Source organism: Tachysurus vachellii, chromosome 10 (genome assembly GCF_030014155.1).
Source record: "Tachysurus vachellii isolate PV-2020 chromosome 10, HZAU_Pvac_v1, whole genome shotgun sequence".
Classification (NCBI taxonomy): Eukaryota; Metazoa; Chordata; class Actinopteri; order Siluriformes; family Bagridae; genus Tachysurus; species Tachysurus vachellii.
In genome coordinates this window covers 3,719,722-3,731,793 of record NC_083469.1, presented here as the reverse complement: position 1 = coordinate 3,731,793, position 12,072 = coordinate 3,719,722, and the positions used below count along the sequence as shown (strand labels likewise).

At 36.8% G+C, this 12,072-nt stretch overlaps 1 protein-coding gene across 2 annotated transcripts in view; it reads left to right on the top strand.

Annotated features, from left to right (window-relative positions):
• Positions 1–1,998: 1,998 nt before the first annotated feature.
• Positions 1,999–12,072, top strand: part of rgs7a (regulator of G protein signaling 7a) — a 60,343-nt gene continuing 50,269 nt past the window's right edge. For both annotated transcript variants that reach the window (XM_060878949.1, XM_060878950.1), the window contains exons 1-2: positions 1,999–2,205; positions 4,069–4,194. In XM_060878949.1, coding sequence (XP_060734932.1) covers positions 4,117–4,194 — 78 coding nt within the window. In that variant the 5' untranslated portion in view covers positions 1,999–2,205; positions 4,069–4,116. The remainder of the gene's footprint in view (positions 2,206–4,068; positions 4,195–12,072) is intronic.

The following is a 12,072-nucleotide window of genomic DNA, read 5'->3' as shown; positions in this document are numbered from 1 at the left end:
CCATAACAGGTTTTACTGATTTAGATTTATTTTTAAATGATTTCTGTAAGAAAAAATAAATAAATAAATAAATAAATAAATAAATAATTTTCCCCTGGACCCTAAATAGCAGGTTTTCGCTTTGGTTTTGCAGAGTTTATTGTTATGTACTGAAATACTTCAATTAAAATCACACAAGCGATATTGATCCTTGCTCATTGGACATTTTTTTTTCTTTATAATGTATGGTCTAGTGTTAAGATTATTGTATATCTGTCTATTATTTATAGTTATTCGACTATATTTATTTATATTTATTAGACTATATAGTTATAGTTATTATTGGACTCCTTTCATTGTCATGTCCAGGTGCAGAACTTCAGGTAAATGGAACGCGAATGCAAATAACGTAAACCACAGGATCCCAACATTAGACTTGCAGTACACCTTTACTGCACAGTGTAGTGTTTTCCCTGCTCAAACACACACCTCAACTCAGAATGGGATATACAAGCTGTCAGTTAGTGAATTTGGGTGTGTTGGAGTAGTTTAAGCACTCAAATATTCATAGCAGGAGGTTCTCCAGGGCTAGGGTTGGGTGTGAAGCTGTGATTTAACCAAGGTGGTTCTAGTAAAGTCCACTTCCAGAAGCGAGCAGATGAGGGTGCTGCTTCACCAGTAAGGGCCAGAAAAGGGCCAGAAACCTGACCAGAGGCATGTGAGTAACTATTATAGTGTTCACAGCAGTTTCTCCAACACAGTTAACTATTGTGAATCTAATCAATACTCATCCAACCCAAACAGAGGGCTTAATGTTTAACATAGACTAGTGTATTTAATCCTTTAGGAATCTGTGAGGTGAAGGAAACCAAATAAACTCATCTTAATCTATTTATAAATTATAATATTTTATGTTATGCTGTCTTTAAGGTTGTCAGACAGAAGAAATATTAATAGTACTGCTAGAGCATCATCATCATCATCATCATCATCATCATCATCATCATCATCATCAAAGGCAAATGTTGCTCCAGGTCCCAGATTTGACCCCAGGCTCAGGTAGAGTTTCAGATGTTCTTCTCATCTTGCTGTAGGTTTCCTACGGTTTCTCTCATTTCCTCCGGTTTGTTGTTATGATATATTAAAGTAATAACAATAACAATAATAATCCAGTCTTTTTGTTTTAATGCCTACTAATAATCACAGATAAACTGAAACTAGCCAAATAAATGTATACGCCTATAAATATATTATAGGTATACTATAATAATAATAATAATATGAATATGAATATAAATATGAATATGAATATGAATATGAATAGTACAAACTATGTAATGAAGTGGGGGTTTTTGTTTGTTTGTTTGTTTGTTTGTTTTTAACAAACCAGTGGAAAATTCTATAAATCGTATTTTAGGAAAACAAGTTTGCATACAATAATCAACCAACACACACACACACACACACACACACACACACACACACACACACACACACACACACACACACACACACCTTCCAAGACTGCAAAGATACAGACATTTGTGCACATATAGGAAAAGTAAATAAGTATATAATACATAATACATAATATATAAAAAAGTAAATAATTTATTATAATAATCAGAATATTTTTATTTACATAGCGTCTTTCCCATCAGACACACACACACACACTCACACACACACACACACACACACACACACACACAGTAAAACCTGACTGTTGCCCTTTCCAGTCTTGTTACCACAGAGTTTCAGAAATTAATCAGTTTTCACAGTTTAGACTTTTAATTTCTGAAACTCTGCAGTAACAAGACTCTATCTCTCTTTCTCTCTTTCCCTTTCTCTCTCTCTGTCTCTCTCTCTCTGTCTCTGTCTTTCTCTCCCCGTGTCGCTCTCTCTCTCTCTGTCTATCTCCTCTCTCTCTCTCTCTCTCTCTCTCTCTCTCTCTCTCTCTCTCTTAGTGTGTGTGTGTGTGTGGTGTGTGTGTGTGTGTTTGCGTGCGTCCGCGCGGGCTCGGCGCTGGCTGGGCGGACTGCGCGTGCGGACTGCGCGTGCTCGCGGCGTATGTGGTGCGCGCTCCCGCCGTCCTTCAGCAACATCTCTGTCTGTCTCCGTCGACCTGCAGAAAGATCCTTTCGCCCTCAAATGCATCATCCTAATCCCCGCTTTTCCATGTCGGCCAGCTGACGGAATCCCGACTCGCTCTCGAGCTTTTGTGAGGTGAGGACAGCAGACACGTTACACACGTTAACGTGCTTCATATCAGATGCTTTATTACGTGACCCTCTGGATCCGTGTAACGTGGGAGAGAAGAATGAACCAAACTGGGTTAAAACGCTGTGGGGTGTTTTGGAGCTGTCTGGGGTGCTGAAATCGTGATGAAGGGGCAAAAACGGGGCCATTTTGCTGCTCGTTTTATAAGGACGTGTGTTTAAATGAACACGTAGTCAACTATAGACCTCTGTAGATCTCTGCTTCTTCATTTAGTCTAGTCTTTGTGTTACATGGGCTGTTACATGGAAAAGACACGAACACGAAGGTGCTGTGCTCTTCATTTAGCTCAGCAGCTCCTTATTACAGGTGTGTGTGTGTTTGTGTGTGTGTGTGTGTGTGTGTGTGTGTGTGTGTTTAGGCTGAAAGATTTAAACACTTACTGGACACTTTTTTTTGTTAGTTGGTTTCTTTTAATACGTGAGCATTTTATAATTTCTGGAGGATTCAGCAGTCAAAACATTCAAGGTGATGTAGACTAGAGGTTTGTTTTACAGGTTACTGAAAAAGAGTCAACATTTTGGTGAGGTCCACACTGCAGAAACGTGTCGTAATTAATATATCAGTGCATTTCTAATTTTCAGTTATATTATCTTAACACTCATATATTAACTGCTCATTAATTAACGGTTTTGTTTTATCGAGGTTTATTGGACACAAATTTACCTGTTGATTTTTTTTTATTGTAGTGTGCTTTCTAATTTTTTTTATTATATCAGAGTCTAATATAATAATATAAGGGGTTCTTCGCATGAATAGACTATTTGAAATAGATTTGTTTCGTCAATCATTATATTACAAAGAGATAATAACATTTATAATCTGTCTATTTCGGGGTCCAAGCACTGAAGCTGCATAGGCACCCCATTGGATTGTATGTTTTCTTATTATTATTTGCTTGTATTATTTATAAATATTTTAAAATATAGAACAGGTAATTATAACGTATTGAATGTCGTACATGTTTTATGTAAATGTAACGGTGTGGTTTATTATTTATATACCAATACAAAATATTCATTTCTTTCTAGGAAAATGTGTTTCGTACAATAATCCATTAAAATACATGTGCACTGGTTTTTAGGGCACACACACACACACACACACACACACACACACACACACACACACACACACACACAAAAAACGCTTTGAGCGGAATCTTTAACCTTCAACCACTCAAAAAAAAAAAAAAAAAAAAAAGAGAGAGATAAATAGAGGTGTCCCTGGATAAGGGTGTGTACCAAATTCCATAACTGTAAATGAATCTAATTAGTTGGTAAAGTATAAATAATTGAGCCAGAAATTATTTGATGGTTTTGGGACTTGGGGATTCAGTCTTAATTTGGTCTCAGTCCTGTCTAGATTGGGTCATGTTTGAACTCAGAGAGTCCTGGCCTTAGTACTTGTTTTGGAGTTTAGCTCTATCACTTTGGAATCATTAGTGTACAATTGGGGAAATAAACAAACAAACAAATAAATAGACAAACAAACAAACAAATAAATAAACAAACAAACAAATAAATAAATAAATAATCATGGTTATATGCATCTCTCTTTTTAATAGAAATGTGGATATAAAAGCCATAAAAGCCTCTTACTGTATATAAAACACTGACTTAATTAAACGGTCGTTCTAATAGTCTTCTCAACTCTGCTGAATATTGATGGTCTTATGAGGGTCTTAATCATGGTTCTCTGATCGTCTCTAAACCTGGGATTCGATCTCACAACCTGTCTGATCGTCTGATCGAATCTGCCCTCATGAACGTCGCCTCGCTAACATGTCAGTGCCTCGTCTCTCCTCGTCAGGTTGGCTGGTCTTCTGGAGAAGCTGTTGAGCGCTGGATCTTGGCCAACATGGCGCAAACCAACAGCGTCACGCAGAACAGCAACGGAGAGACGGACGACTCTCCCAACACGCTAGTCTACAGAAAGGTAAGACTGAGGATGCAGTGCTTTAGATCAGAATTTTACACTTTTTCCCATTATATCTGAGAAGGAATGCTGAGAGATTTGGAGCCAGAATTCTGGAGATTTATTGTTGTTTGTGTTGAACTTGAACTATTTTTCAGTTTGGTAGAAGGAACATTTAATTCAGAGATGCTTGTTCAAGCTGGGTAGCTTTTATGGAAGCTTTCAGTTGATTTTTTTTTATATTTTAATTAAAGTTTAATGCCACATCATTTCTCTTATGTAATGCAAATCTTATTTATTTTTCCATTGATGAGATTTTCCACTCAATTCGGTTAGATTCACATGATAAAATTTCAAATGAAATGATTTTTCTCCCACCGGATTTGTTTGTTGTAACTTGTTGTAAAATGTATTTCCACATAATATTTTTTTTAATTTCATTAAAACTTTATTAATTTTAATGGTAATATTTTACTGCACATTTTATTCCATTTACACGATTCATTTCCTTTAAAATATTTTTTATTTCTTTTTTAAACGTTTTTTTTCCTGTTTATTATATTCTTGTTTATATTTCACATTAAGGACTTTTTTTAGATGAACAAATTCATTTTTTTCAACAAAATGTTTACTGATTTTATTTGTGTTTCAGTTGTATTTCTTATTTTATTATTCTTTTTCTGATATATTTGTTCATTTTTATGAATTAACATATAATTAATGTTTTTTGTAATACATGACTTTTGTGGGTTTTTTCACCTATGATTTTGTCAAATGATTTTTTTTTTTTTTTTTACATTTAAGCCATGTGATTGTTTCCACATATGATAAATATTAATTATATGGATTTTCTTCCATGTATATCCACATTTTCTTTCTTTAATCCTCATTTGATCACATACAGTATCACCTAGATCACACGATGTGGTTCCTCGCGTTCAAGTTCATAACTGGAAAATTTGCAAATTCGCCTTTGCGTGTTTATCACGTTTGTGTTAATCAGATAACTCAGATGTGTGGGATTTTTCCGTAAGCCTGAACCACGTGTTAGTTCCTGGGAAATTAAAGAGTAAAGCACTTTGCTAGCTATAATGGGGTTTAGTCAAAGGCCAGCGTAGAGCTAGCATAACAAATTTTACCCGTTATTAGCATCAAGCATTGCGTCATCTTTACAGACAGGATATAGAAATTAATTCCTTTTTCCCTTTAAATTTATTTTTTGTCATTCTCAGGCACCAGGTGGACTGTGAATAGAGTAAATTTGTGTCGCGTTCCAGGTGCATTGTGGGTAGAGTTCACCCAGCCTGACAATCACAGCACTCTGCTTTAGACATGTTAAGATTGTCAGTCATTCAGGGAAACAAGCTCAGCTCAGCTCTTTGTCTGTCTGCCAGACTGAAATCTTTTTTGTTCTGACTTACTTTTAACTCGTTGTTGTGACTCAATCTGACGCCTCATTCGAACGCGTTTCCATTCATTCGCTCTATGTTTTTCTATCCGTGTCTTCCTCTTTTTATATTGAGTCATTTGTCTTCATTCTGTTTAATAATGTCCCAAATGAATGTACCAGAGAAGTCGTACTCGGGTTAGTCATCGATACCGGAGGCTGGATTTTAATTATTTAATCCTTCGGGGGAAGACGGAAGGCGAGAAGTCAGCGGGCGGGATAGAAACGTTAAAAGACGTGCTAACTACGCCAAGTTTTAATCATCTTTAGCTTATTTCAAAACGGGGAGCCTGTGCCCCGAGGGAGCCTGTGCCCCGATCTCAGGCATCATCGGGCATCAAGGCAGGATACACCCTGCACGGAGTGCCAACCCATAACAGGGCACACACACTCTCATTCACTCACGCAATCACACACTACGGACAATTATCCAGAGATGCCAATCAACCTACCATGCATGTCTTTGGACCGGGGGAGGAAACCGGAGTACCCGGAGGAAACCCCCGAGGCACGGGGAGAACATGCAAACTCCACACACACAAGGCGGAGGTGGGAATTGAACCCCCAACCCTGGAGGTGTGAGGCAAACGTGCTGACCACTAAGCCACCGTGCCCCCCATATTCTATTCAATTCAATTCAATTCAATTCAATGTTCAATTAAATTATTTGTGTAGCACTTTTAACAAGTCACATTGTCTCGAAGCAGCTTTACAGAAGTATAGAAACAGAATAAATGTTTTAAAGTTTAAAATTAAGTTAGTATTTATCTCTAACATCTCTCCCTAATGATCAAGCTTGAGGTGACAGTGGTGAGGAAAAAACTCCCTGAGATGATATGAGGAAGAAACCTTGAGAGGAACCAGACTCAGAAGTGATCCTCATCCTCATTTGGGTGACATTGGACATGAAATAATGTAAATGTAAATAATGTCCTTTCTACAACAGTTTGTAGTTAAGTAGAATTGTGTAACCAAGAGCACCTGAGGAACTAATAGATCAGCCCAATTTCTGAGTTCACAACAAACCCAATACTAATTCCTTCCTAGCAAAGTCTTCAAATGTTTACCGATGAAGACCTGAGCACAAAGCTGACTGACGCAACAGTAGCTCAAAGACCCAGGCGTCTTAAAGTGGCCCCATCCACAGCGACCCCATGAGTCACGGGCTGTCCATGCAGATCAATCCCAGCAGAGTGCACACCGGGGGACGAGACTCCACCCAGACATATCCTCCACATGTAGGCTTAATACACGCTTTCTGCCCTTTCCACATACGTCAGCTCACAGATGTTTGCGACTTCCTTGGGATTGAATTGGTTGAATTCAAAGAGCTCATCCATTGCATCATTTCCTGATTCCAGAAGATGACTCAGGGTAGAAGTGAGTTTGAGGAAACGTACAGGTCAAATGTTTAGGACGTACAAAACCTCACATTAAATCTCGTTCGTTTGATAAGACCAAGAAATACAGAGTGAGAATCCCAGACATTTCCAGAATTTCGGACAGTTATCGTTACTCGAGTTAAATTTGAGCTGTTTTTCAGTTTAGTAGAAGGGACACTAGCTTGTGAGACACTTATTATAACAATTGCTGTGAAGAATATTTCACCTTATTTTTTTAGGACAAATTTGAATTTTAGTGACAAATTTTAATGTCACATGGGGCAGTTTTTTTTATCACATACTCATTTCTCTCATGTAAAGCATTCACTCATTTTCTACCGCTTATCCGAACTACCTCGGGTCACGGGGAGCCTGCGTCTATCTCAGGCGTCATCGGGCATCAAGGCAGGATACACCCTGGACGGAGTGCCAACCCATTGCAGGGCACACACACACACACTCATTCACTCAAACAATCACACACTAGGGACAATTTTCCAGAGATGCCAATCAACCTACCATGCGAAGTACCCGGAGGAAACCCCCGAGGCACGGGGAGAACATGCAAACTCCACACACACAAGGCGGAGGCGGGAATCGAACCCCCAACCCTGGAGGTGTGAGGCGAACGTGCTAACCACTAAGCCACCGTGCCCTCTCATGTAAAGCATTCATTCATTCATTCATCTTCTACCGCTTATCCAAATCTAAATTATCTATTTAATTTAGATTAACATGCTAATATTTTAAACGTACTGATTTGTTTGTTGAAACTTTTTAAATGCATTTTCACATCCTAACTCTTAAAATTTCATTCAAAGTTAATTAATTTTTGATATTAATATTTTTCTGCACATTTCTATTCCTTTCACATAATTCATTTGTTTTCAAATATTTTTCAAAAGCCTTTTGCCTCATGCAATTTTTGCCCTTAATATTTTTTTGATATATGATTTCATCACATTTTTTTTTTTTTACAAGATATATGATTTTTTTTTCATTTCATTGTCTTATGCAATGTTAATTGTTTACATTTTTGATTTTCATTTTTTTATGACTTGTGATTAGATACCACACATGATCATGGCATAAAAAGAACAATAAATAAATAAATAAATAAATAAATAAATAAATAAATAAATAAATATCTTTAGACATTCATCACATGATCATATTAATCATTGATTTTTTTTTTCTGTAAAGCTGTTGATGTTTCTTGGGATCTTAGTATTAAAAAGCATAAAGTGAAAATATCTTAAATATATGGCCAAATCTGTCTCATATCGTCATATCCTACTTGAATCCCCCTTTTTTCCTGTCACTATCCTCAGTCTCATCGTTACTCATGTCATCTATCCGTCTTATTGTTATTATTTACTGAAAAATTCCTAGTAGTTACAGAATATTGTGCTTTTTTTTTGCCGAATATCTCAGTCAGGGTTAAAAGAGTTAATTAGAACCAATACCACGTGACGTGACCTGTGTGTGAATGGACGTGTATGATAACCAGGCTTTTGTGTGATTCGTGCCTATTGTAGTGTGTAGTGTATTGTGTTGCACACGACAGGCCACAATTCTATCTGATGAATGACTTCAGCACGTCTTTTTTTTAATAATTCTTCTTAGATTGAATTAATATCAAATCACGTCTCTGTGCTCAACCGCAAAGGCGATGTGTTTCCATCAGGGATTCATTTTCAGTGCGTGACACTTAGCAGTGAAGCAGAACCCAGACGTTCTCGCTGGATCTAGTCTATGCTTCACACCTGAGTGTGTTGAGTTTTTTCATGAAGCCTCCATTCAATTGAGATGCGTGAGAAAGTGAATCATTCCCTCATCTCTCTCCCTCTCTCACTCTCTCTCTCTCTCTCTCCCTCTCTCTCTCTCTCTCTCTCTCTCTCTCTGTCTATTTCTCCTTCACCTTCTCTTTCTGTCTCTTCATTTCACCCTTCGGTTGGTTTCTGCACTTCTCGTTGCCATTTAGATAACACACACACACGCACACACACACACACACACACACACACACACACACACACAAATACACACACACACAAATACACACACATGCACACACACACACACATGCACACACACACACACACACACTCACTCACTACAGGAAGGGCAGAGTGAGGGATCCCCTCTTCATCCTAATAAACAAATACACAATCTCCATATCTCATCAGACACGACACGCTCAGTGACCGGATCGGTTATCACTTCATCCCTCAAGAGAATCAATTGCAATTCCAATTGCTTTCTTTTTGCTGTTGTTCATTTCCATATATTCCATTAACCAAACTACTTCGATAAGCACCTCGATTTGAAGAGACGATAAAAACATTACGTCCAGTACTCAAATCTGATTAGTCTTTTTTGTTTTTTTGTATAAACGAACACCTCGGACAGCATAAAGTACAGGGATGTCTAATCTAATTCAATATCTTCCAGCTTGTGCTGGATCAGAATGAAACCCTGCACCCACACCAGCCCTTGGATAAGATTGGATTATGTAATGGCGCTCGTTCTCCTGTGTCCTCCTGGGAAGTTTGTATTTATGAGTCAGGAAGTTGTAATTACGACTTCAAGTGTGTTCAGGTCACTTTGGTGGAAATGAGATTATATTATATAGAGAGTATAGTATAGAGTATAGTGTGATGAAATTCTATAAAACGTCTTAGAAATGTTGGTGTTTCCCCTTAAAATTAAAGAGAAGATCATAGTTCAGATAAAAGTTCATCATAAAGCATTTAAACCCTTAAAAGAGCTCATAAGGTCAAAAAGTGTTCGGAGAAGTGAGGAGGACTTTTAAGAGGATTAAGAGTTTCTTTATCAGAGGAGAAAATGGCTGAAAGGTGAAGAGGGAGAAGAAATGTATTGTGTACAATATTTAGTAATGATAGTGAGTTAATAAGATGATACAGATTAGAACGTGTAGGGATTATTTTTGTGACCAATTATATTAGAGATATCTGGTTATCTGGTTAACTGTCTGTGAGCTGCTGTGATTATAAGTGAATTTCCCCACTGTGTGATAAATAAAGTTTATCTTATCTTATCTTATCTTATACAGATATTAGAACATCTCTACTATAATCGGTCATAGAGACTAAGTGAAATTTTATTTTATAATAGACCCTGAAGTGATGATTGAGAGTGTTTTTGCTAAATAAACAGCCTTCATTACAATAGGCTCTAGAATTGTGATCAACTCGAAGCCACAGGATGTTTTTTTAGTGAAGCAAAGAGAGTTTTTTTTTTTAACGTGACCACAAGATATAGCACCAATGTCACAAAGTTGCTTCAAATTTGCTATTCTGAGCCCTTGAGTTAATACAATTGTGTCCAAGTGAATTTGTGCTCTCTTTTAAAAAAGATCTTATCTTATCTTATCTTATCTTATCTTATCTTATCTTATCTTATCTTATTTTATCTTATCTGACACAGTGCAGAGATGCTATATATATATATATATATATATATATATATATATATATATATATATATATATATATATATATATATATATATATATATATATATATATATATATATATATATATATATATATATATATATATGTACAGATATTAGAACATCTCTACTATAATCGGTCACAAACGTAATCCCTACATGATATAGACTCAAATATCTTGACATAGAGACTAAGTGAAATCTTATAATAGACCAGATTTTAAAAGTGTCCCTATTTATTATTGGACAACCAATCACAGTCTTCAAAAGAATGTGTCACATAGTAAGAGGTTAAGCCCCGCCTCCTCTCTAAGATAAAACTTTATGTTATTTCCTTGTTCAGAGTTGCTCTGTAATTGGTCCTAGTAAGATATTTTTTAAACTTCATTAGGAAACAGGAAGCAACTCACTTTTAATGTTGTTATGCTTTAAAAACTTATTTTGCATTTGTGATTCTTATTTTTTTTTGGCTGATAAAAGTAGGGCATGTCCTGTGTGTGTGTGTATGTGTTTGTGTGTGTGTGTGTGTGTGTGTGTGTGTGTGTGTGTGTGTGTGTGTCTATGTGTCTGTGTGTGTGTGTGTGTATGTGTATGTGTATGTGTATGTGTGTGTGTGTGTTCAGCTGAGCTGTGTTGTGAGTTTGAACTTATTTTCCACGTCTGCCTCAGAGTGACTTAGTGAAGCAAAAAATTCTGACCTATAGCCTAGGGGAACAACAATCACACACCCACACACACACACACACATTCTGAATTCTGAACACACACCCAGACTCAGCATGAGTAGTTCCACAATGAAAATTAGCAGGCAATTAGCAATGCTAGGTTGCGTGGTGTGCTAACACAATGTTAGCTAGCGTTCTTTTCAAAGCAGCTAGCCCACAGGGCAGAGTGACTTATGATGTCATACGTTAATTTTTTTTAAAGTGCTGGATTTATTTTTCCAGCTTATTAAACTAAAATCAAAGGCTAAGCAGTTTAAGCAAACATTAGCAAGCTAGCTTCCTGCAGATAGCGAAAGTTTTTCATCTGCTGAGGACAGTAACGTGATGCCTTTCAGTAAACAGTCGTAAAAGCTAAAAGCTGATTAAACCTCCAGTCGTTTCCATTTACCCCTCGGATCCTTTGACGTTTCTGTGTTTAGATGATAAGCAGGAGTAAAAGTCCCTGAGCTCCATCATGGATGTATCTTTGCCTGTCCAGTAATTTATCTTTTATCTATAAACCTGTAATGCAATCTATTCTTCCAACCACATCCTGTGATGATGCTGTGCTAAAATTATAATGCACATAAACCAATAAAATCTCAGAGTTATTCAGTTAACGAGGCTTCGATTAACACGAATGCTCTTTCCTAACACTTTTGTTCCACTATGTTTTAATAATCTTTTTTATTTCTTTAAAAGGTCATTACATCGTTGCTATCTTAACTGTCTTTTAGTCATTCAGTCAAATGTGGCCCCATAAAGACAACTGGACATCATGGTGTTATAGTGTTGGTGGTGTTTTACTCTGGTAGATGTTGATCATGTTACTGTTGCTATTTTAGTATTGATGCTGATGCTGATGTCCTTGGTGTTGTATTGTTGCTGG